This window comes from Mobula hypostoma, chromosome 5, assembly GCF_963921235.1.
Source record: "Mobula hypostoma chromosome 5, sMobHyp1.1, whole genome shotgun sequence".
NCBI lineage: Eukaryota > Metazoa > Chordata > Chondrichthyes > Myliobatiformes > Myliobatidae > Mobula > Mobula hypostoma.
This window is the reverse complement of record NC_086101.1, coordinates 139640814-139667479: the sequence shown is the minus strand read 5'-3', so window position 1 is coordinate 139667479 and position 26666 is coordinate 139640814. Positions and strand designations below refer to the sequence as shown.

Here is a 26666-nt window from a genome sequence, read left to right as displayed (position 1 = left end):
GCTTGCTTTGTAATGTGACGTATTGATTAGAGGTGAATTTTTCATAAAAATTTTGAAATGGCAAGATCAATTTTTCTGTTTGGGATTTGTGCCTTGTATGTTTGTTAAATCCAGTAGTGTTGAATTTCCAGTGTTAATGAAGTTTGAAAGTTTGGTTTAAAGAATGAATGATTAAAGGTTTGTTTATATTTGTATGATTGAATGATTAAAGATTTGTTTATATTTGTCTAATATATTTCTTATGTTTATTATAAAGCAAAGTCAATTTTTGTGTTTAAATTTAGCCAACATTATGCCTTTCAGAACTTACGATTCCTGTGAGATCCTCCCTGGCGCCAATCTGAACATGATTGTTGGTGCCAATGGCACTGGAAAATCCAGCATAGTGTGTGCTATTTGCCTGGGCCTGGCAGGAAAAACCTCCTTTATTGGGAGAGGGGACAAGGTGGGTACCAGTAATGTGAGATTGATATTTTGCAGCAAGTTATTTTGGTTAATTGTATTATTTGACAATTAATTTATAAGTTAACTCTGAAATTGAGTATCTTCTGTAATTTTGTTATGTTGTTACTTTTAAGTGGCATGAATGAGGAATAAAAATGGCACCAAAATGGATTGAAAGCTTTTGGTAGTTTTTGGTATTTATTAATGTGTGAGTAGCATACAAAGGGAGGGTAACTAAGGGATTTTATTGCTTGCCTTTTGCTCAGTTGGGTGTCTTCTGAGATTCCCTTGTTAGTACTTTTGATTCCTTTATTATTCCACATTCATACTGAACAGATAGATGGTTACTTAAGATGCACTTTATTCTATGAATTGAGTCAGAATTGATGCTTTCTGGACAATAAAGATTTGGTTGTTTAGATTAGACAATAACTGGAGAACTACCAATTAATTGATATTCCACCAATAGCTGGTCGGCAATAACATAATAGGGAAAGTGCTTACAGTGTGTTGAAGATGCAACAATGCCATTGAACATGTCAAACAAAAAAAAGATGATTTAATGTTGCGTACTTGATAATATAAACTGAAATTATTTCATAATCTACTGGCATTGAAGATTTACATTTATTTACCAAGTACCTTGTAGTTCTTTGGTTATATGACACAGGTATATTTTAAATATGTTTAAAAGCAGCAGATCATGTATCTATATGTTTAGGAAATTGTAGTGTAGAAGTTCACATAAGGTGTGTCTAGGTAAGGTTCAGGTGTTGAGAACAGCTGGTGCTAGCTCATTCACTAACTGCAAAATCCAGCTTTGTATGTTCTGACTACTGAGAGATAATCACTTGGCTCGATCTGTCATTTAAATAATTTAAACATAATCAGTTTTACATAAATTTAAGCAACATCATTGTCAAAGATTAATTTGAATGATTGGTGGATGTGTGTTTGTGTAATTTTTAAGAGGTGCATTTTGCAGAGCTTCTTTCTTTTGATAATCCTATATAAGTATAATTAAGAAATCACATTTGCTTTAATTCTACTCTCCAGTGCTATGTACAAAGATATTATACGTGTATGTTATATTGTTAAGGCCTAATATTCACCATCAAAGTTCATTTTTGACACTCATCTTTGGGGCTGTGCCAATTTTCAATGCTTGCATCAAAAATTCTTCCAGGTAACTGGTACACATTTTTAAAAATCATTTGAAGTATGTAGGAATGAAAATTCCAAATTTAGCAGAAAGCATTGCCACACCTATGCAGAATATCTGTGCGAGGTACAAATTTTCAGTGTTTTCACAGTAAGCGTGTAGAATAAGTCAAAACACCTCATTCATACAGATTCATAAATTAAGTATATACAGATTTCCTGTATCATTTTAAACCTCCACTCCTGCTGCCCAAAACCCTACTTTGACTAAAAGGGCAATGAGGAAAATAATGATTAGCTTTCAAAGAGCCAGTATATTGTGCTGAATGGTCTAGTTCTGTGCAGTGCAATTGTGAAATATCAGTGTGGAAACCAAGGTTATAAATTGTAAGAGCAGGAGTAGGAATAGGCCTTTGGCTTGTTAAGCCATTTCCACCATTCAGTAAGATCATGGTCAATAATCTTGGCCACAGCACCACTTCTTGGTCCTTCTCTTGTTCCTTGTTATTTAAATGTCTGTCAGTCTCGATCTTTGAAAATATTCAATGACTCTTTTGCTCTCTAGCTTGAGAATTCCAAAGATTCATGATTTTGAGAAAATGAATTTCTTTCATCTATTATGCAATCTTTTCTAATGCCAAGAAGTGAAACAAAAAGCTCCCTGCTTATCTTGAGCTATCTCATGTTCCTCTCCTGCTGTTGGTTTGGCAGAATGGTGTACAAGGCTGTCATTGAGTTGAAACCCTGTTCTCTGTAATGAGCATGACCATTACTCCATCTATCCCCCTACTGGTTGACCCCTAGTAAGATGAGCACAGAATAGGCACATAGAGGGAGGACTCTGTATAGAGTAGATGTTGAGCTTCATGTACTCCAATGTACTAATACTGTTTCATCAAGGTAATGCACACAATAATTTCAGATATGCAGATGACACTGTGTTAATTGCAAGTACGGAGAACTACAAAACTTAATTGATATAGTTGTTGAAGAAAGTGCAGAAATGGGTCCATCTATCAATTGCAAAAAAACAGAATGTATGATGATATCCAAAAAGGAGAATCCTATCTGCAGGCTGAAAATAAACGGGGAAGACATAAGACAAGTACAGAACTTTTGCGACTTAGGAAGCTGGGTGACATCAGATGGCAGGTGCGATATGGACATCAAAAGAAGAATAGGGATGGCAAAAGACACCTTTACAAGAATGAAGAGTATACTGACCAACACTAAACTCAGAATGTTGAACAATATCTAGTAACATGAGGAAACGAATTGTAGCAGTAGAGATGTGGTTTTTGAGGAGGATGCAAAGAATATTATGGACGAAATGAATATCCAACAGGATATCATGAACAGAGCAAGCACAAAAAGAGAAATAATGTATGAGATCATGAAAAGACAATGTAATTTCATTGGACATGTGATTAGGAAAGAGGAGTTAGAATGTACGGTAATTATGGGAAAGATTGGAGGGAAGAAAGCAAAAGGAAGGCAAAGACAAATGATGATGGAGACAGCAGCCAGAGAACTGGAAATGAATACCAATGAATTGATCCACTTTACCCGAAACAGGAGTGTACGGACTATGGCAGTCAAAGCTCAAACTGGGCATGGCACCTGATGATGATGATGATGAATGCACACAAGATGCTAGAGGAACTTAGCAGGTCAGGCAGCATCTATGGAAAACAGTAAACAGTCGACGTTTCAGGCCAAAGCATTTTTTCAGGATAGTACTGTCTCATGTTTATCATCAAGGTCATGCATATAATCCTGTAGTTGAGCAATTCAGGTTTCCTGACACTGATAAATTTGTTTTTAACCCCATTGATAAATGGGGATGTGCTCAGGTTCATTGGAGTGGTTAAGAAGCAAAGCCAGCAAACATAAATTTCATGGTATTTTGAAGAATATATAGGATATATAAATAGGCCATATGGCTCAACCAATGCGTGCCAGTATTTATGTATCAGTCAAGCTTTGTCCTGCTGCACTTCATCTTGCACTTTTGGCATTTCATAGACAATATGATGATAGACTGATCATTAAATTCATTTCATTCTATTTGGTCAAGGTATTGGGTTTAAAGTGAATAATTGAAATAAAAAGATGAATTTTGTTGCTATCAGTTTTTTGAGGCTAGAAGTGGTAATGGATTATTAAAATGATTTGGTGCTTGCATATTTGGTATTTAATCCACTGACTCAACTTTCGAAGGGCCAACTTTCACTATATATGTTCGAGTTTATTTTCTCACATGATTTTTAATAGTTGCACTAAAATTGTCTATTTAAACAGGTTGGTCTTTATGTGAAACGAGGATGTAGCAGAGGGTATATTGAACTTGAGCTGTAAGTATAATGTAATGAAATGCCTGTGTAAATTTGCTCTGTAATTTCCAGTGATGACACTGTTAGCTTAGTAGTGCATGTCCTAATACCTTATGTGCAATCTTGTAGCTAACCAGCCCGCTATCCCAGATCCTCACCAGAGCTACTGCTGTGCCATTGCTGTAATTATAGCCCACGTACATCCAACAAACTCCTCAGAGTAATATATTGTCACGAGAAGGAAAAGGAAGTTTTAAAGACACAATCATGTCCAGAAAGGGACCGCGAGCTCAGCACTGATTTGTAGTAATGTTAACTATTTCTACTTAAGTCAAAAGCAATAATGATCAGTTAGTTTCTTGCAGATTTTAAAAACTTTCAGATGTGTATCCAAAAGAAATATACTCAGTTGCAGTCTTGAAAATTGTCAAGTTATTTGAGATTTTTTCTGGTAAAGAATGCAGATTAAAAGCAAAGGAAAATATTTTTTGTTTGAGTAGAGCCTTCTTGGTTTTGCAGGACTCTCTTGTGACTGTATTTAGTATCATCAGCATTCCTGTCCAGAATGAGAGGATTGGATAATTTTACTGTCAAAAGACTGCTGTATAATAATACATTTTCTGTACATTTTCTGACAGCATAATTTAAGTTTTGGATTTTAAGTATTTGCTGTTTATAGTTACAGGCGTTCACAAAACCTTAAAATTAGTCGAGAAATTTCTGTTGTAAATAACCAGTCAGTTTGGCAAATAAATGGAGAACATGCAACCCAGAAAATGGTTGAAGAACAGACTGCGGCTTTGAACATTCAAGTAGGCAATCTCTGCCAGTTTTTACCCCAGGTATGTGTTAACATTAGGGTACATGGAAATAAAATAAAGCGTAACACAAAGAGCCATGGACATTGAGAATATTCAAAAATCTGGATTTAAGACATTTTAGATGCCGAAAGAATCATGGGCGATTTGAATTAGTTGTGAGTATGGGCAAAGTACCTAATCAACTGTGATTGTTTTGCATGGTGGTACGCAAAAGTAGAAAATAGGAACAGACCACTAGGTCCCTCAGTCTTCCATATGATAATGTCTAATCTGTGCTGGCCTCAACTCCTCTTCCATTCCAGTTCCCAAAAACCTTCGATTTGTCAGTCTTCTAAATAATCATTAACTTCCACCTTAAATAATCTTGGGCCTTTACCACCCTGGTAAGGGGGCAGTGGATTCCACTACTCTCAGAAGGAATTTCTGCACTCCTGTTTTAAATGATCAGCTCCTTATTTTACAGCTATGTCTCTTTGTTTGTGACTTTCTCATAAGTGAAAATATCTCAGCCCTCCTTAGGGTCTTGTATATTTTAATAAGGTTGCCCCCTCATTCTTCTAAATTCCGAGGATTGTGAATCTTATAATCTATCTGGGTACCCTAACCATTTCGTTATAAGAATTAGCCTGGTGAATCATCTTTGGGCTGCTTCCAATGCGACACTATATGAAGCAGGATCAATTGCCCACACTGCCTATTATTGCTTTTGTTTCTAATGTTCTTTGTTTACAATTTGGTAAATATTATTATTTTAAACACCTTGAAGCAAATCAATGCCAATGTTTATAATGGTTGATTTTGTTTTTCAAAAATATCCCTATATTTTGTTAATCACTGTTTACACATCAATAAATATTCTGAATTAATATAAGCATTACTTGGCATCATTTAGGGATTTATAAATCTCTTGTGTATTGATGCAAAACTTTGGTGTCAAATTTGGTCTAAACAGTTAAAGAAAACTGATTATCTCCCAATAGTTAACATGTGTTTCTGGTATGGAGAACTGGTATCATGATCTAATTTATGCTAATATTGTACCTCCCAATAGTTAACACGTGTTTCCAGTATGGAGAACTGGTATCATGATCTAATTTATGCTAATATTGTATCTCCCAATAGTTAACACGTGTTTCCAGTATGGAGAACTGGTATCGTGTTCTAATTTATGCTAATACTGAACAAGCCTGGTTGCTTGGATTCTCATGGAGATCTTATTGCAGCCAGTATCTTTTCTGGTATTGCAACCTTCATGTGGTCTTTTGTGTCTGCAAGACAGGTATTAGGAAGTTTAAGAAGACTCATTGCAGCTGTGGTATCAGAATCAGGTTTATTATCAGTGACGTGTCATAAAACTTGTTTTACCGGGGCAGTATAACGCAAAGATATTTAAAAAATAGTACAAATTAAAAAATAACATTGAAGAACAGGGCCACACTGAGACCTTGCAGTACCAATTTGTTTAAAATTGTGTCAGCATCCTTTCTGAGTAATTGTCCTTCCATCTCTTCGCCCTCAACCACCCACCCACCCAATGAGCAGATTGATGCTTCTGGTCTTTACAAAAGGTACATTCAACTTCCTATTTAATTTTATAGGAGAAAGTTGGAGAGTTTGCAAAAATGTCAAAAATCGAGCTTTTGGAAGCCACAGAAAAATCAGTTGGCCCACCTGAGATGTACAAATTTCACAGTGATTTAAAAAATTATCGAGAAAAGGAGAAAGAACTCGAGGTAAAGATAGATGTAAATTACTATGAGCATTACCTGCCTCCTTCTTAGCAGCTTCAAAAAATGGTTTATTTACTGCATTTATAGAACACGTGCAAAGAAAAGTCAGCTGCTTTGGAGAAAATGAAACAGAGAAATGAGCGAAGTGAGCAAGATGTGCAGAGGTATTATGAACGACAAAGGCATTTGGATAAAATAAAGATCCTAGAAAGAAAGAGACCTTGGGTGGTAAGTTATGACATTATCCTGCTGTATTTTACTTCAGTGTATGGGACTGATCAGAATATTCTTTTGGAAACAATGTTGATGTTTTGGATTCCTAATTTAAATTTACATGAAAATGATTCATATCATTGACGTTAATTGCTTGGGAATTATGACATAGGATAAGTTTAAATCCTGAACTAATTTTAATTATGTGAAGGATCTGGAGAGGAATTTCTTTAGCCCAGTTTGGACAAAGTTTTACCCGTCTTTGGATTGAATGATTTTGGGTGGATTGGTAGGTTGTGATGAACCTGATGACCCAAATGGTCACTTTTTTGACAGCTATTTTTTTTTGTTTGCTTTCGATTGCACAGAGGACAGATGTTTCGATACTGGGCAATCGAAAAATGGTCTTCCTAAATGCTCCATGTTTAAGTGGAAAATGGCTGTTGATGTGTAGTGAGTAATATTCAAAGAGCATTTGTTTTAAACCGTGGTCTCAAAAATACTTCCTTTTTCTTTCTCACCACCAGCTGATATAGGAGTTGTTTCTGCATGGTCTCAAATTTCCATGTTAATGTTCAATGCATTACCTTTAGTTAAAGCTCTTTTTAAAAATTTTGAAGGTCTATATCCTGAAGAAGATTGAATTGCCAAAGTGAGATACATTCACAGGCATCATGTTCACAAACCTGCAGGTGAAGTGCTGAAAACTCTGCAGATACAAGATGGTGGAAAGATAGACTTCTCATCCCCATCATCATTTGCAGATGCTGGAAATCCATAGTAGTTCTGATGAAGCGTTAACTCTACTTCTACCGATGTGTTTCTGGTGTTTTTAATTATGGGTGCTGAGTTGTTGTGAATAGCTGCCCTGATCAGAAACGATGCACTACTATTTTATATATTTAAATCTGGCTTTTAGGATTTTGCTAGGATCCTGAATTCCATTTTAGGACCCAACCTGGGCTGAATGTGTAATGAACAATCACAACTGCTGCTTCAATAGAGCTTGAGCCCAAGGAGATGTACTTGTATGTTTTTGCTGTGTCGTGGGAGTAGAAGTGCCTTTGTATGGTGTATATAGAAATAACTCGAGTGCTTCTTGAGAAGTGCACTGACTAGTGCTGTGGTCAGAGAAAGATTTTGATACAAAATGAGAGAAAATTCAATTCTTGTTGGTCTGGTGGGCAATCCTTACAAAGTTCTTTCAGACAAGAGGAAAAATATGCAGATGCTGGAAATCTGAGCACCATACACAAAATGCTGGGAGAACTCAGCAGGCCAGGAAAAAAAGTACAGTCAACATTTCGGGCTAAAACCCTTCAGCAGGACAAAAGTTCTTTCAGGCTGTACTGTGTACATTATTGAATGTGCTCTTTGGATATCAACTTTCAATAGATGTGTTGATTACAAATAATTTTGTGGCTTTCTATCACTACTCTTCAGTTTTAGTAGAATTATACAGTAGTGTAAAATATGTCAATGTTCTTACTGCATTTTGGTTACAATATTTTGTAATGTGGTTTGCAGTTTGCTGTAGTGGTCTAATATGTGCTGCCTGAAAGAGAGGCTGAAACAATAGTTATGTTCAGAATGAAACTGAATAAATACTTGGAGGAAATATTTCCAGAACAGTGGGACTAATTGAATAGCTGTTCAAGAGAATTATCATGGACACGATTGGCCAAATGGCATCCTGTGTATTGTAAGATTCTAATAAAAGGTACTTGCTTTCTTTAAGATCTGACCTTATCTTTTGTAAAGGAATATGAGGCTGCGCGACAGGAGCATGAAGAAGTGAAGCACCTCCGTGACCAGCTGAAACAAGAACTCAAAGCACTAAAAGAAGCTCAGGCTCCAGTGACTAGAAGAATTCAGGTTGTTGAAAGGCAGTGTAAGGAGCAGGAAACAAAAGTCAAGGAAAAGGTTAGAATGAGAAGCTTGTTTGCTGTTGGATAAGGCTTCTGATTTTATCTGTAGTTGCTACAAATATGAATCAGTTTACAAACTTTGAAAACCTGTATATGTTGAAATAATGAGTATTTTAAACAAAGCATAAGAGATATTATTTGTACACTTATCTATGGAAAAACTGATAACAGCTATGCTGCTATTTTTTTCCCCATGCCAATAGTTTTTCCATTTAGAAAAGGCAAACTATTCTCTTTTACATGATTACAAAGGTTTATTTAATGAATAATATTGGCATGGTGGATGTGTGGCTTCTTTCATTCCCTAATCCCAAGGTTTTGCCTCTTTTCTGTTTGTTCAATATTGTGATCATTCTACAATCCAAAATTTCCTTCCCAATTTTCACCCCTTGCCGCCTTATCCAGAGGTTGTCAAATCATAGCTTGTACTCAAAGCCGCAGTTTAATTCATAAAAATTTAAATATATAAAATAATAGTCATTAATATAAGAAATACCCTATTTACTTGCAAAATTTGTATTATATCTAAATGAGATTATTTTTCCTTTCATAAAAATACCACGAGTCCTGGAGATTTTTTACATGTGCTTCAGCCCCCCACTGTGCTGTGGTGGGAAGGTCTACACTGTGACTCATCTCTGTGGAAACTTGTACAGTGCTGGAGGAACTTAGCATCATGCAACATTCATCAGGATATCTTCTCCATGCAGCCTTTGTGGCAGACTCTCATGTTTCAGTGCATTATCCTTCCACATTCAATTTGGATAGTTCCCTATACTGAGGTCTGGCAAGTTCTGGGTGTTTTTGATAGTCTTCCACCACCAGGAGCTGATGTTTGGAAACAAACCATGGTGAATGAAGTCAGGAATATGGGATAAAACTGCCACATTCTTTTGTAGACCTTTTTGACAAGTGTACATTCCAAGAGGAGATGGATGAAAGCCTCAATGATACCATTTTTTTTGGTGGTCCTAACTGATTTTGCTTGAGATTAGTTCACGTAGCAGTAATTAAGTATAAAATCTTGTCCATGTTACTCCTTCCTCACCACCTGTTAGAAACTCCCATTTTATTTTTACGCCTGGAGTGATGACTTAACTCACTGTACTTAAACATCAGTTTTATCTCAGCATTGAGTTGTTTCATCACAGGTACTTGCATTTAAAGGACCTTAATTGTTGACGTTAATGAACCTGATTAATGAATTGCTGTGATTATTCAGGCAGATGGATTAAATACATGTGCAGTATCATCTTGGCCTGAAGATACCACATCTAATATTTTATTATTGGTGTGATGCAGCTCAGTACTCATGTTAATTTCATTTTTGTGTGAATGATGTCTTTAAAAAAAAATTAAGTGCATTTTAAATGAAAGTTGCACATGTACAACCAGTAATGAAAAATTATAAATTAGAGTTATAAAGATTGATGCAGCCGTGTTTTCTTATTGTTTTAAACATTGGCATTTGATTTTTGAACTTCTAAGGAGGATCTAGAAAAAAGTTGCCACTGCTATTATGCAGACACAGCCATATGGAGAAATTGGAGATATTTTTAAGAGGAAACTGAGTAAATATGTGGGAAGAATAAAAGGTGCTGTTATTGTGAGGTGATGTTGGGCACAAGATCAAGGTCGTGGACACTGACATAGAACCAGTTCACTCTAATATCCTGTTCCTTTGTTGTAGATTTTACTTGCAAGCTTAAACGTATGTTATAGTTAAGCACAATTGTTCTTTTTAAACATGTTTTGTTTGCCTAGGAGAAAATTTTTTGGATAGCTTGTCTTGTGTGGGAAAATAAAATTGTATTGTTAGCTCTCGATGCAAGTTTCTGGGTGAATGAATAATTACAGTCCAGTCAATTTAACCTTTGGTGGAGAAAATTCTAGAAACAATTCCCAACTAGAGAATTGGCATTCACTGGTACAAATGTGGCTTGACTAGGGGCAGTCATCAAGGTATTTGTTAAAGACACATTGTTTCTAACTAATTTTTTAGTCTTATGATGAATTAATGTAGGGGTAATACAGTGTTGGGAAGTGTATGATACATTTTGGTGAGGGAACAATAGTGTGGACTGTTATCTACATGGGGATGGAGAAGGCTCAAACATCAGATGCAGAGGGACTTAGGAGTCATTGTGCATGACTCCCAGAAGGTTAATTTACAGGTTGGGTCTGTGGTAAAGAAAGCAAATACAATGTTGGCATTTATTTCAAGGTGAATAGAATATTAGATTAGATTCAACTTTATTGTCATTGTGCCGAGTACAGATACAAAACCAATGAAATGCATTTAGCGTCTGACCAGAAATGCAAAGAATAGTGTTATTTACAAAATAACTGTGAATAAAAAAGTAAGTGCTATAGCACACAAATATAAAAGTACTGAGACATACAATATGGGTGCAATACTGCTTAGTGCTGTGATGTAAGGTCCAGCAGGGTCACAGCCTCAGTGAAGAAGCTGTTCCTGTGCCTGCTGGTGCAAGAGCAGAGGCTCCTGTAGTGCCTACCAGATGGGAGGAGAGTAAAAAGTCCATGGTTAGGGTGAGATGCATCCTTGATAATAAAGCAAGGAGATGATGCTGAGCCTTTATAAAACACTGGTCAGGCCACACTTGGAGTATTGTCAACAGTTTTGCACCCCATATCTCAGAAAGAATGCATTGTCATTGGAGAGAGTCCAGAGAAGGTTCATGAGGATGATTCCAGGAATAAAGGGGTTAACATACGAGGAGTATTTGGCAGCTTTGGACCTGTACTCACTGGAATTTAGGAGAAAGTGGGGGGATCTCATTGAAACCTACTGAATGTTGAAAGAACTAGATAGGGTGGATGTGGAGAGGATGTTTCCTATGGTGGGAGTATCCAGAGCTAGAGGGCACAACCTCAAAATTGAGGGGCGACCTTTTAGAACAGAGGTAAGGAGGATTTTTTATTTTAACCAGAGAGTAGTAAATCTGTGGAATGCTCTACGGTTGAGGCCAGGTCTGCGCATATACTTAAGGTGGAAGGGGATCATTTTCTGATTGATCAGGGTGTCAGAGGATATGGTGAGAAGGCAAGTGTGGGGTTGAGTGGGACAAAGATGGAGCAGACTCAATGGGCTGAATGGCCTGATTCTGCTCCTGTCTTATGTGTCAACGAAGGAAATACAATTGATGTTCTATTTATGGACTTCCAAAATGTATTTGTTGTGGTACTATATAATAGACATCATCCAAATTAAAGACTGTGGAGTAAGCAGGGTTAATTGGATAGGTTACCTTGCAACTCACATGGGATTGAGCCTTGTCTTATGCTACAAAATTCTTTGATTTCACCTTGTGGCTCTTACTTGCAAGAATGAAACCCTATCTTCTCTTAATTTATTTTGTAGTGTAGAATGTGATGTGCATTCAGTCTAATTTGATTTAAGAATGTGTATCATAGTTAAACTGGGTGACTGTGAATGTGTTTGTGAAATAATTGCAAAATTCTATTCTTGTAGAGTTCAGAAATTAAGAAAATCTCACAGGAGTGCAAACAAAAACAAGATCTATTGGAACGGAAGGACAAAGAGGTCAGTACTGTTTCACTTTTGGAAAAGTTTTAACAAGTTTTGAGCTATTTTTACTCAGTGTGGGGATAGTCTTACAAAGAAATTAAGTTGTTAGAGAATTTGGTCAGATTTAAATGATCATTCTGAACCTTTAGTTCAATTTGAGAAAAATAAATTCTATACAGAATTTAATTTTGCCATTAACAATGCAGTTCTGAAAATTGTAATCTTTTAAAGCATTTTATATTTGTATGCAATGTAGATTTATCACAGTTAGACAAATCTGAAGTGATTAAATTATGGACACTCGAGTGGAAATTGTTCCCATTGCAGTCCCTGCTAAGTAACTGTAGAAATTATGGTTGTGGCCACACCATCATTGGATCAAGGAGAGAAAACAAGCCAAGTATCTTCATTGCCATATTCTTCCCAGCAGCATTTTCAAGTAGTCATCTTTGTGTTAACATTTATTTAGAGATTGCTGGAACTCAGCTGAAAGAGTAAACAGATTAGCGGACTAGTTAGAAAGTGTTGGATTACACATCTTAAGAGAAAAAATAAAGAATGAAAGTACATGAAATATTACTGAAAAGCATGGGAAGAGGAGAGACTATACACAGACGAATCCTCAATCAAGTGAGCTTGCCAGTTCTATGTTGCGCACCAACCCCCTGCAACCCCTTCCTCCATTAGCTGACTCCAGTTCTGGAAACATGAACTTGACTGGCTCTGAGGCGGGAGACCTGAATCACATGACCCAGCATTGAGCCCATTGTCTTTCCTGTTGCTGTGGTTGCCAGCGTTATCATCAAGTTCATGTTTCCAAGGCTGGAGTCAGCTAATGGAGGAAGAGGTTAGAGGGGGTAGGTACGCAACATAGAACTGACATGCTCACTCGATTGAGGTTTTATCTGTATATGGTTTCTCCTCTTCCCATGCTTTTCAGCTTGCCATTTAATTGCTAACAATTTGTTAGCTTGTTCCTGTGCTGTGTACTGTTTTAAGTGCTGAAGCAATACAAATCTTCACTTAGCGTTATCCTATATAAGTTGCTAATTGAATGCTACCTCAAGCAAGTAGAATGAGATTGTGTTCTACTATATGTAATTTTAATGACCAGGCCACAGACTCCTCACTAATTTATGGTCACTAGAGCTGAATAAAATCTTGGTTCGGGAGGGGTGGGGATAAAGGAAAATTCACTGGCTGAAATCCCTGAATGTGAGAGTACAGGTGAATAATTTATAAATGGCGTACCAGGGGTTTATATATGGGACAAAGAGACCAAGACTAAACAGGCAGTGATGAATTTACAAGAGGGCATTTCTGGGACAAAGATTTTAAAAAAATGCATCTGAGGAAATCTCATAGAAATAAAAAGATAATAAAGGTATTGAGAACATAAAGCTGGAATTCACTGGGATTATGTTAGGAATAACTTGACATCTTGTTTTTTTTTTGATGCACTTAAAGTAGAAAGTATAATACTGCATTATATATATATATACAGTGTTTTGTAAAAGTATTCATCTCCTAACCCTTTATTCACATAAATAGGTATAACAATCAGGGATTTTGATCAATTTAACAGCAAATTTTTATTTATGAATCACATGCTCCTTTTTCCACAGTAGAGCCCCAAAACCAGAAAATTATAAAACATGAAAAACTAGATATTCAAAACTAAAATGTCAGCATTTCAAAAGTACTCATACGCCCTTTGCTCAGTATTTTATTAAAACACCTCTCCCAGTTATTAGGGCAAGTAGTCACTAGATATTCAAAACTGAAATGTCAGCAGTTCAAAAGTACTCGTACCCCTTTGCTCAGTACTTAATTGAAATGCCTCTCACAGCTATTTAGGCAAGTAATCTTTTTGGATAAGTCTCCGATAGCTTTGCACAATGTGATGGAGCAAGATTTGCTCATTTCACCTTGCAAATTGCTCAAGCTGTGCCAGGTTGGGGAGTTGTGGTGGACAGCAATCTTGAGGTCTTGTCAGAGATGCTCAAACAGGTTAGGGTCAGGACACTGACTGAGCCACTCAAGGACATCAATTTTCTTCATTTGAAGCCACTCCATGGTTGCTCTGGCAGTTTGCTTTGAGTTGTTGTCCTGCTGAAAGATGAGCTTCCTCCCCAGTTTAAGCTTTAAGGCCAGCAGGTTTTTATCCAGGATCTGTCTGTATTTGGTTGCATTCATCTTCCCATCAGTCCTGACCAGATTTCCAGTCCCTGCTGCTGTGAAGCATCCTGACCAGATTTCCAGTCCCTGCTGCTGTGAAGCATCCCCATAATATACAAGTAGTATGGTAATAGTAAACAAAAACTTGATGTGTTATAAAATTGGAGGATATATTTCATGTAATTAATTAAATTAGGATCTTTCTATAAGGTTGAAGAAGTTCAGCAAAATTTAAGAATGAAAAAAGATGAGGAAATTGACCGTCAAAAAAGAATAAGCAACACAAAGAAAATGATTGATGATCTTCAAAATGAACTGAACGCCACAAGGAATTATGACCATGTGCAACCTGAGATTGACCAAATTAGCAGTGCCCTCCGGAAAGTCCAGGAAGAAAAGGGAGCCATTGATACTGAGAAGGGAGAGCTGCGAAGAGAGAAGGAAAATTTAGAGAAAGACAAAAAGAGTAAGTGAATTTCTAGAAGTTTGCAAATTCCAGTAATTTAAGAAGTAGTGGGTACTAAGGTGTGCTGTATTTAAAATACCTAATACATTGGTAGTAAACAGGTAAAGTGACATTGTAATTTTGAATTCTGTTATTACCCACTGAATATTAAACATTTGTCAAATGGAATCAAGCAAACAGAGTAATAAGTGGCCAGTGTTTCATTTTTTAGTGTATTTGACATTAAGCAAAAGTGCACATTTGTCTGTCATCTGCACTTCTTGGGCCAAACAGTAGGTGGCAATTATTGTAAATAGGTGAAGGCCCGCATTCTGTGGTCAGCAGGCAAAAGCATTCCTTGATGAAATAGCAGCTCCAGTAGGCCATTTTACTCTTGAAGCTGGTTCACCATTTGGTATGATCATGGCTCCATTTCATTATGATATTCCTGTTCTCTCTACAGAATCCTTCTGCCATTTGTGTATAGAAATTTCTATCTTGCCTCCTGAAACAAATTCAGGAACTGGCCTTTTGTCTTCTGTGTTTATGAAGCTTACAAGTTCAACACCATATGAAGGAACCAATATTGTGTTTTCCTTAAATATCCTCTCCTATATCTTGAGCCTGACTCATTCTACCTACCCCACCCTCTCCCCCAGCCTATGCTAAAAATTCCCTGAATGGTACTTTACCCTGCGTGATGGCTGTTTCAAATTTGTAGACTACTCCCACCAATCTTTTCTAACACCCTTGGTGCTTCTTAGCTCCACCTAGACTGATTTTATGTTACTATTTTTAACTATTCCTGTGATTTAAACTTTTACTGACAAAGCTGTGCGAGATATCATTGATGCTGTGAGGGATCTTTTGATGTGGAGAGCCATGATTGCCCAAGTATGTAATGTGCAAGGCACATGAAGAAGAAGACTAACAAAGCTACTTCATTGCCTTTTCCTTTTTATTAATTTCTATTGTCAGCCTTTATCGCCGTGTTACAATTTGTCTGCAATGACAGCTACATTATATCTGCTCACATCTTTTTGCACTGTTTATTCACGCATTGAGGTACAGCACTTGTCTTTTTGTCTTTTTAACATATTTGGACATCTTAGCAACTGTTTATATACTTCTGTTTGTCTAATTACCACTAATTGTTATCCACTATTTGTTAGTGCATGTCCTATCCTTATCCTAAACTCTTCCCTGCACTGCTTCCTTGTCTTTTCATATTAGTGTTCTAGATTTCTCTCTACCAGCACACCACCCTTTCCTTTTTTTTTAAATTAATGAACTCCTTGTTTGTTCAATTCGCTAGAAATCTGGCCCCAGCAGGGTTTGGGTGTTGTCTGTCCCAGTAGAACCATTCTTCCTTTCCCTAGTACTAATGCTAGTGCCCCATAAATCAAGACTTTTTCCATACCAGACAGAATCGCGCAGTCATCCCCCTGATTGGAATAATCCTATGCCAGCTTGCATTTGGCACACATGATAATCCTGGCATTAATGTGTTTTGTGGCTCCGCTTTTGCTATCAGCAAAACTTTCCTCTTGGTCCTATTTATATAGTTGGTATGTACTTGGACTTCTGGAATCTAGCCCTTGTGGTTTTTTGTACCATTCTGTGGTGGTTGGTTTGTCCTCTGCACCGCCCTCACACTTGTCTCCAAATGTCTCAAGAATATCAGATCTATTGGATTTGCAAGTTTGAAGTTCCCTTAAGACGATCTTCTACATTCATTGTTCCTGTTCCATGTCAATTTCCAAGTACTTGATCTAAATGGTGTGGCAACCTCTTGAAGGGAAAAGTCCTGGTAATTTTCACTCTGATGTCCCACAATCTGCCATTCAGATACCGAAGTTCCCTGAACTGCAGACATTTATAGCAATGTTTTGCATTGGACAAAAAGTGTTTGAAAGCTCCCACTTATCGTAGCAGTCGCACATTTCTAGTTGTCCCTTTATTTACTTGTTTTGTTTTAATATACAGGTTTCCCCCGCCATCCGAAGGTAGAGCATTCCTATGAAACGGTTCGTAAGCCAGAATGTTGTAAAGCGAAGAAGCAATTACCATTTATTTATATGGGAAAAATTTGTGAGCGTTCGCAGACCCAGAAATAACCTACCAAATCATGCCAAATAACACAGAAAACCTAAAATAACAGTAATATATAGTAAAAGCAGGAATGATATGATAAATACACAGCCTATATAAAGTAGAAATACTTACCTACAACGATTGCCTGCATTGTTTTCCGTAGCAAAAATCTCACGCAAGCGCTCTTGGCAGAAACACGGCGTAAGCGCCGTCGGCAGAAAATCTCGCGCAAGCGCTCTTCAGTAACCTTTTAAGCTATGAAGCTGCCAAATCATACCAAATAACACGTAAAAATACACAGCCGATATAAAGTAGAAATAATATATGTACAGTGTATCACTTACGGGAATCGGGGACAGTGCCGAGCACACTGATGATGGTGTGTTAGGCTGAGTCGTCGGAGGTTGGGGTGGTGCAGTGGCCCCCACCCTCCAGGCAGCGAACCGATACTGATCCGCGAAGCATGTAGGGATACAGCGGTAGCCGGGACGTATCCAGCACATCTTTAAGAAAAAAGCTGAAATAAACAAGCTAATTAATTACGTGCTGGGCGGCACCTAATTAATTAGCTAGTTTATTTTGGCTTTTTTCTTAAAGAAGTGCTGGGTGCCTCCTGGCTATCGCTGCATTCTCCGCGAATCAGTATCTGTCTGCGGCCTGGGGGTTAGGACCACTGTGGTGGTGGGACATGGGGGTGTCATCTCATCGTCGATCAGGGCAGGCAGGTCATCTTTTATGTCTGCCTGCCTCGATGTCGAAGGTGGAGGTTCGTCGTCAGCTGTGGCTGATGTGGAAGGCTTGAAAAACAACAGTATGCTTGACTGCTGGCCTCGCACATTTTTCTATCTAACAGTTCTTTGTAAACTATCTTGCAAATAAGCCCTCAACCAACGTACCCTTTCAAAATTAAAGTCGTACTTTATCATTGCAGCGAAAATCTCACGCAGTTGCTTCACGTTCAGTTCCTGGACGACTTCACTTTCGGTCTGTTCGCTACTGCATTCGGTTTTGATTGTTATCCTTTCCTCTTCCAGTTGCATCAGCTCTTCATCTATCAGTTCTTGGTCATGGGATGCCAAAACCTCTTCAAGATCATCTTCGTCAACTTCCACAAACCAAGCTCACTTTGTCCTTACTTCGTTCACCACGATCGAAACGCTTAATTATGTCTAGTTTTACGCTAAGTGCAACACCCTTACAAGTTCTTTTAGGCTTTTCCGATACCTTAGAACTCATCTTGCAAACGGCTGCTCACAGGCATGTGTTTAAGCAGTGACGGCGAGAATGCCGTTCCGAATCCGGGGGAGAGCGGCTGCTCAGGGCGTGCGCTGCTTTTTTTGTAACAGTGAAAATGCCTTCTGTTAGCAATAACAGGGAACTAGTGTAGGTCTTTCGTAACAGTGAGGTTTCGTAAAGCGAACGTTCGAAAAGCGGGGGACACCTGTACCTTATTTAGTTTATGTATTAAATTGTTTTAGCTGTTAAGATTTAGTTATATTATGTAGATTAATTTGAAACAGCTCACAGTTGCAGCTGCCATGTTTGTGATATCACAGTGTAAATTTTTCATGATACCTTTACTCATGATAGATGTCTTTCCATTCTGTCAGACTTGTCTCTTCTTTATGCTTGCTAAGCCACTTGCTGGCAGTTGCCCATAATATTTGGTGGATCTTTTGGGTGACTACTTAGGTGGTCGTTTTTTTCCAGGTTGAATTTTCTTTGGCATTGAGGCAAGAATTGGCTGATCAACAAGTTCAACTGAAGAATATTACAACTACTAATGCAATGTTCTAACTTGGAAGTAGAAACTAAACTAGATTCGGGTGATGCACAGAATTTCAGATAATCAATAATTTGGAAATATGAATTACGATAACGGAATGAGATCTCCCTCTTTGTAAAATAATTCTTCAGGCTAATGAGGTTGTTCAGCCATAATTTTTAATAGTTATGCCATTCACTTGGTCACTCTTGAATGCACCAGCCTTGACTTTATTGATGCTTTGGTAAGGAACTAGTGGACAACTCTAAAGAATCTGTTGCCAGAATTTCACTGAAAATCCTCTTGTTGAGGACTGCAGCCAAGCATTGTAAAGGAACATGGTATCTGTGTCAGCAGTTACTGTCTTTTTTACCCAGACTATCATTAAACACCGATAGCCTCATTGCTTTTGTTCCAAAAAAATATAATGATATTGTTATCATAGTTTTTAAATATACCTTTAAGTCGATGTGTCATAACGTGCTCTGCTTATGGTATCATGTACAACTATTTGAAACAGAGGTAATGGTTAATATCAAAAGACTTGAAGATATGATGAATTTTAAAGAAGCAAAACTTCGAGATCGATTTAGAGATACATACAATGCTGTCCTGTGGTTAAGAGACAACAAGAATAAATTCAGTGGACACATCTATGAGCCAATTATGCTCGAGGTAAGGATCCTTTTGTAAGTATTTATTAAAATGATAATGCCATTATTCATGGTTAAAGAAGTAGGATGTCTTTCAGTTGTGTCTGGATTCCTATTATAAGTCTTGTTTTTCTGAAGTCTTCAATGACTTCAGTGACCAAGACATTGAACTGTATTGTTAACTAGTGATTAGGAAGCAGGCCATGGACTTGCAACAGCCTGCTTCGACACTGCACCAAAACAATTATGGTGTGCCCTTTTAAGAACATTTCTGTGCTTCTTTCACAAAGTTACTATGATTAAAATTGGTGCTTATTAACTTCCAGATCTCGGATGTTTTGAGAGGAGGGGATTTCACTTGGGTTCACTGCCCAAGTAGTTCTTCGAGGGTAGTGGAATGCTCCCCTTGTAGGATTTAGGAAGGCAGGGTCCAGTGTCCCTGATGTCTACAACTATGAGAAGTGCAACCAGCTGTGGCTTCTATTAATCTACATTAAGGAGTTGGAGCTGGAACTGGATGAACTCCAGATCATTCGGGAGACTGAGGGGTTAATACGTAGGACATACAGAGGTGTAGTTGCACCTAAGAAGGACATAGGAAACTGGACGGCAGTCAGGAAGGGGAAAGGGGTTAAGAAGCCAGTGCAGAATACCCCTGTGTTCATCCCCCTCAACAAAAGGTATATCACTTTGGATCTTATGGAGAGGTTGACTCAACAGAGGAAAGTCACAGTGATTGGGTCTGTGGCACTGAGTCTAGCTTTGTGACTCGGAAGGGAAAGGGGAGAGAAGAGTCACGCTGTGGTGATAGGGGATTTCTTTGGGGAACGGACAGGAGGTTGTGAGGGCTAGAATGAGATTCCCGGATGGCATGTGGCATCCCGGGCGCCAGGGTCTGGGATGTCTTGAATTGACTCCTCAGCATTCTTACCAGTGACGTGGGTAGGCCGAGTGACGAGATTCTGCATAGGGAGTTAAGGAAGTTTAGTACTAAGTTAAAGGGTGGTACATCCAGGGTTGTGATCTCAGGATTGCTACCTGTGCCCCATTCTAGTGAGGCCAGAATTAGGAAGATTATACAGTTTAATATGTGGCTATGGGGTTGGTGTAGGAGGGAATTTTTGGATCATTGGGCTCTCTTCCAGGGGAGATGGCTTTGTTGCAAAGTTTGCAGATGATATGAAGATAGGTGGAGGGGCAGATAGTTTTGAGGAAATAGAGTGGCTACAGAAGGACTTTTGACAGATTAGGAGAATGGGCAAAGAAGTGGCAGATGGAATACAGTGTTGGGACATGTATGGTCATGCACTTTGGTAGAAGAAATTAAAGGGTTGACTATTTTCTAAGTGGAGAGAAAATACAAAATCTGATGTGCAAAGGGACTTGGGAGTCCTTGTGCAGGATGACCTGATAGGTTAATTTGCAGATTAAGTCTGTGGTGAGGAGGGCAAATGCAATGTTAGCATTCATTTCAAGAGGACTAGAATATAAAAGCAAGGATGTAATGTTGAGACATTATAAAGCACTGCAGAGGCCTCATTTGGAATATTGTGAGCAGTTTTGGGACTGTTATCTTAGAAAGGATGTACTGAAACTGGAGAGGGTTCAAAGGAAGTTCACAAAATGATTCCAAGATTGAATGGCTTGTCATACGAAGAGCTTTTGATGGCTCTGGGCCTGCATTCATTAAAATTCAGAAGTATAAGGGGTGATTTCATTGAAACCTATCGAATGGTGAAGGGCCTTGATAGGGTAGATGTGGAGAATATGTTTCCTATGGTAGGAGACTCTAAGACCAGAGGACGGAGTAGAGGGGTGTCCTTTTAAAATGGAGATGAGGAGGAATTTCTTTAGCCAGAGAATGGTGAATCTGTGGAATTCCTGGCTACAAACAGCTGTGGAGGCCGTCTTTATGTATATTTAAGGCAGAGGTTGATAGATTCTTGATTGATCAGAGCTTGATAAGATACAGGGAGAAGACAGGAGATTGGGCCTGAGAGGAAAATTGGATAAGCCATGATGAAATGGTGGAGCAGACTTGATGGGCCAAATGGCCTAATTCTGCTCGTATATCTTATGGTCTTATTTATTATAGTATGTATATAAACCTCATTCTTTCTTCACACTTTTATTATAACATACAGTATTTTTTCTTGCACTTCACTGTTGCTACAAATAAAATTTCAAGGCATATGCTAATAAAGTTCATTCTGATTCTGTTCCAAATGCTGTCTTCCTTCAATATTCCTTGAATATTAAAAGCAGGATTTTGGGGATCTCTGATACGTAAATCAGTCTCTCCTATAATCTTAAATATCTTTGAAACCAAAATTTGGTTGCTTCACTTGATGCCTCATCTTCGCAACCTTGCTGATACCCTGCAGACTTCACACTGTGCCTTAATTAAAAAAAATGTGCTTTTATAATTATTGTCTTTAAGCTCATAAGTATGTAATGTTGCTGTTCATTTTGGTAGCATGATTTTGAAAAAGTATTTTACCTATTATTATTTTTTCTTTCCTAATTTTTACAGCTCAATATGAAGGATTCGAGAAACGCTAAGTATGTTGAAAACCATATTTCACTGAATGATCTGAGGGCTTTTGTTTGTGTGAACATGGAAGACATGGATGCATTCCTTCATGAGGTCAGTGAAAGCACAAAGATGTCCACAAGTAGAACTCAAACAACAGGAATTCTGCAGATGCTGGAAATTCAAGCAACACACATCAAAGTTGCTGGTGAACGCAGCAGGCCAGGCAGCATCTCTGGGAAGAGGTACAGTCGACGTTTCAGGCCGAGACCCTTCGTCAGGACTAACAGAAGGAAGAGTTAGTAAGAGATTTGAAAGTGGGAGAGGAAGGGGGAGATCCAAAGTGATAGGAGAAGACAGGAGCGGGAGGGATGGAGCCAAGAGCTGGACAGGTGATAGGCAAAGGGGATATGAGAGGATCATGGGACAGGAGGTCCGGGGAGAAAGACAAGGGGGGGGGGCTCAGAGGATGGGCAAGGGGTATAGTCAGAGGGACAGAGGGAGAAAAAGGAGAGAGAGAGAGAAAGAATGTGTGTATAAAAATAAATAACGGATGGGGTACGAGGGGGAGGTGGGGCATTAGCGGAAGTTAGAGAAGTCGATTTTCATGCCATCAGGATGGAGGCTACCAAGCTGGAATATAAGGTGTTGTTCCTCCAACCTGAGTGTGGCTTCATCTTTACAGTAGAGGAGGCAGTGGATAGACATGTCAGAATGGGAATGGAATGTGGAATTAAAATGCGTGGCCACTGGGAGATCCTGCTTTCTCTGGCAGACCTATTGTCTCAGCTTGCTCCTGCCCCACCGAACTCGTTTCTGCATACCTCGACACGGTTTTATCCCCCCTTGTTCAATCCCTTCCTACCTACGTTCGTGACACTTCTCACGCTCTTAAACTTTTCGATGATTTTAAGTTCCCTGGCCCCCACCGCTTTATTTTCACCATGGATGTCCAGTCCCTATATACTTCCATCCCCCATTAGGAAGGTCTCAAAGCTCTCCGCTTCTTTTTGGATTCCAGACCTAATCAGTTCCCCTCTACCACCACTTTGCTCCTTCTAGCGGAATTAGTCCTTACTCTTAATAATTTCTCCTTTGGCTCCTTCCACTTCCTCCAAACTAAAGGTGTAGCTATGGGCACTGGTATGGGTCCTAGCTATGCCTGCCTTTTTGTTGGCTTTGTGGAACAATCTATGTTCCGTGCCTATTCTGGTATCTGTTCCCCACTTTTCCTTCGCTACATCGACGACTGCATTGGCGCTGCTTCCTGCACGCATGCTGAGCTCGTTGACTTTATTAACTTTGCCTCCAACTTTCACCCTGCTCTCAAGTTTACCTGGTCCATTTCCGACACCTCCCTCCCCTTTCTAGATCTTTCTGTCTCTGTCTCTGGAGACAGCTTATCCACTGATGTCTACTATAAGCCTACTGACTCTCACAGCTATCTGGACTATTCCTCTTCTCACCCTGTCTCTTGCAAAAATGCCATCCCCATCTCGCAATCCCTCCGTCTCCGCCGCATCTGCTCTCAGGATGAGGCTTTTCATTCCAGGACAAGGGAGGTGTCCTCCTTTTTTAAAGAAAGGGGCTTCCCTTCCTCCACTATCAACTCTGCTGTCAAACACATCTCCCCCATTTCACGCACATCTGCTCTCACTCCATCCTCCCGCCACCCCACTAGGAATAAGGTTCCCCTGGTCCTCACCTACCACCCTACCAGCCTCCGGGTCCAACATATTATTCTCTGTAACTTCCGTCACCTCCAACAGGATCCCACCACTAAGCACATCTTTCCCTCCCCCACTCTTTCTGCTTTCCGCAGGGATCGCTCCCTACGCGACTCCCTTGTCCATTCATCCCCCCCATCCCTCCCCACTGATCTCCCTCCTGGCACTTATCCTTGTAAGCGGAACAAGGGCTACACATGCCCTTACACTTCCTCCCTTACCACCATTCAGGGCCCCAGACAGTCCTTCCAGGTGAGGCGACGCTTCACCTGTGAGTCGGCTGGGGTGATATACTGCGTCCGGTGCTCCCGATGTGGCCTTCTATATATTGGTGAGACCCGACGCAGACTGGGAGACTGTTTTGCTGAACACCTACGCTCTGTCCGCCAGAGAAAGCAGGATCTCCCAGTGGCCACACATTTTAATTCCACATCCCATTCCCATTCTGACATGTCTATCCACGGCATCCTCTACTGTAAAGATGAAGCCACACTCAAGTTGGAGGAACGACACCTTATATTCCGTCTTGGTAGCCTCCAACCTGATGGCATGAACATTGACTTCTCTAACTTCCGCTAATGCCCCACCTCCCCCTTGTACCCCATCCATTATTTATTTTTATACACGCATTCTTTCTCTCACTCTCCTTTTTCTCCCTCTGTCCCTCTGACTATACCCCTTGCCCATCCTCTGGGTTCCCCCGCCCCCCGGAACCCCCTTTGTCTTTCTCCCCGGACCTCCTGTCCCATGATCCTCTCATATCCCTTTTGCCTATCACCTATCCAGCTCTTGGCTCCATCCCTCCCCCTCCTGTCTTCTCCTATCATTTTGGATCTCCCCCTCCCTCTCCCACTTTCAAATATCTTACTAACTCTTCCTTCAGTTAGTCCTGACGAAGGGTCTTGGCCTGAAACATCGACTGTACCTCTTCCTAGAGATGCTGCCTGGCCTGCTGCGTTCACCAGCAACTTTGATGTGTGTTGCACAAGTAGGACTTTTTCTTTTTAAAGAAGAAACTTTACATTTCAAAAGTATTAGTTTTTCATTTGAAGTGAGATTTATTTGTTGCTTCCAAATTGTCTTGTCTGCTATACTGTATATCCAATCACAAACGAGAAAATTTGCAGATGCTGGAAATCTAAGCGACACACACAAAATGCTGGAGGAACACAGCAGGCCGGGCAGCATCTATGGAAAAGGATAAACAGTCGATGTTTTGGGCTGAGACCATTCATCAGGACTGGAGAAAAAAGATGAAAGTCAGCGTAAGAAGGTGGGGGGGGGGAGGGGAGGAAGAAATGCAAAGTAGTGGGTGATAAGTGAAACTGGGTGCAGGTAAACGATGAAGTAAAGAGCTGAGAAGTCGATTGGTGGAAAAAATGAAGGAGAAGGTGGAATCTGATAGGAGAGGACAGAAGGCCATGAAGAAAGGAATAAGGAGGAGGAGCACCAGAGGTAGTTAAGGAAATAAGGTGAGAGAGAGGAATGGTGAAGTAGGGTGGGTGTCCATTACTGGAAGTTCAAGAAATCGATGTTCATGCCAACAGGTTGGAGGCTACCCAGACGGAATATGAGGTGTTGCTCCTCCAAACTGGGTGTTGCCTCATCGCGGCAGTAGGGAAGACCGTGGACTAAAATGTCTGAATGGGAATGGGAAGTAGAATTAAAATAGGTGGCCACTGGGACATCCCACTTTTTCCGCTGGATGGAGCATAGGTCTTCCAATCTACTTTGGGTCTGACCGATATACAGGAGGCCATACCAGGAACACCGGATACAGTAGATGACCCCCTCCCAACAGACTCACAGGTGAAGTGTCGCCTGGCCTGGAAGGACCTGATGGCATGAACATTGATTTCTCAAACTTCCGGTAATGGCTGCCACCTCTCCTTCACCATTCCCCTTTCCCATTTCACTCTGTCACCTTATCTCCTTACCTGCCTATCACCGCCCCCTGGTGCTCCTTCCCCTTTCCCTTTCTTTCATGGCTTTCTGTCTTTATCAGATTCCCACTTCTCATTTATCTTTCACCAATCGACTTCCCAGCTCTTTACTTCACCCCTCTTCTCCTGGTTTCACCTATCAGCTGCTCCCTTGTACTACTTCCTTCCCTCCCCCCTTACTCTGACTTATCTTTTTTCTTCAGTCCTGATGAAGGGTCTCAGCCTGAAATGCCGACTGTTTACTCTTCTCCATAGATGCTGTCTGGCCTGTTGCATTCCTCCAGCATTTTCTGTGTATACTGAACATCCATCTAGTTTATCTTGTTTCCTTTACTTTTATTTGAGCCTTAAGAGAAAAATGCAGAAGCTGCCAACTCATCGTTCACCTTTTTTGTGTGCTGTCACACAAGGGCAAGATTTCTCAATGGAAGGATAAAATGTGCATGGTCATATAAATCAGAATTAGTACTGCCATGTCTGTTTTTATTATTTTCCTGGTTATTGTATTGAATCTTTACATCAAATGGGTTAAATAGAAAATAACTGATGAGAAGAATGTTTAACTGGAATTAGATTGACGACTATATGCTTGCAAGATGTTAAACTAAAAATTTTATTGTAATCAGGGAATTAGAACCATACTGGAATTAGACCCAAGTTAGACTTACAATTAGGCAAGGAAGCATCTTTATTACATTTTAATGAGTCACTTGCATGTAAAGTTATATTTGTTTTTACATTATTATTACACCAATGATTTTATTTGACTATTTCAATTATAATAGTCATAATAGCTTTGATCTGTTCACTGATCTCCAGTGAAAGAATGGATAGCCTTAAGCCACATCTAAATTTGGAGAATGGAAAGGACCAGAGCAGAAATCCAGGTTCGTGAGTGTGGTTGCTGTCCACGCTCATGTTGGTTGAAATTGTGTGTGTGTGTGTGCGTGTGCGTGCGTGCGCGCTTGCTTGGGTTGAAGATCATACCACAATAACACCACATAGTAACTGGCTGCGCATGGAGAATTGACACACAGCTGAAGATTGTTGATGTCAGTTGCTTGCATATTCAGCAAATTTGGAAATATTGATTGTGTGTGGGGTGGGGGTGCAGGGAGAACTGGAGGGAGGAAAGTAAGCTGGAA

At 39.5% G+C, this 26666-nt stretch overlaps 2 protein-coding genes across 9 annotated transcripts in view; one reads left to right on the top strand and one right to left on the bottom strand.

Annotated features, from left to right (window-relative positions):
* klf9 (Kruppel like factor 9) overlaps positions 1–26666 on the bottom strand; it is a 105190-nt gene that overhangs the window by 41635 nt on the left and 36889 nt on the right. For 3 of the 5 annotated variants that reach the window (XM_063049044.1, XM_063049049.1, XM_063049051.1), the window contains one exon: positions 12207–12669. The exons of 1 other annotated variant lie outside the window; for it this stretch is intronic. Coding sequence is in view for 1 of the 4 variants with exons in the window: in XM_063049051.1 (XP_062905121.1) it covers positions 12638–12669 (32 nt within the window). In the remaining 3 variants the exon portion in view is untranslated. Of the gene's footprint in view, positions 1–1151; positions 3288–12206; positions 12670–26666 lie in introns of those variants that run through there. One more of the 5 variants, XM_063049047.1, reaches the window with a different exon arrangement.
* Positions 1–26666, top strand: part of smc5 (structural maintenance of chromosomes 5) — a 69371-nt gene that overhangs the window by 19491 nt on the left and 23214 nt on the right. For all 4 annotated transcript variants that reach the window (XM_063049036.1, XM_063049039.1, XM_063049038.1 and 1 more), the window contains 10 exons: positions 304–445; positions 3907–3959; positions 4618–4780; positions 6358–6492; positions 6577–6717; positions 8464–8625; positions 12127–12198; positions 14572–14827; positions 19186–19340; positions 21852–21965. In XM_063049036.1, the coding sequence (XP_062905106.1) occupies positions 304–445; positions 3907–3959; positions 4618–4780; positions 6358–6492; positions 6577–6717; positions 8464–8625; positions 12127–12198; positions 14572–14827; positions 19186–19340; positions 21852–21965 (1393 nt within the window). The remainder of the gene's footprint in view (positions 1–303; positions 446–3906; positions 3960–4617; positions 4781–6357; positions 6493–6576; positions 6718–8463; positions 8626–12126; positions 12199–14571; positions 14828–19185; positions 19341–21851; positions 21966–26666) is intronic.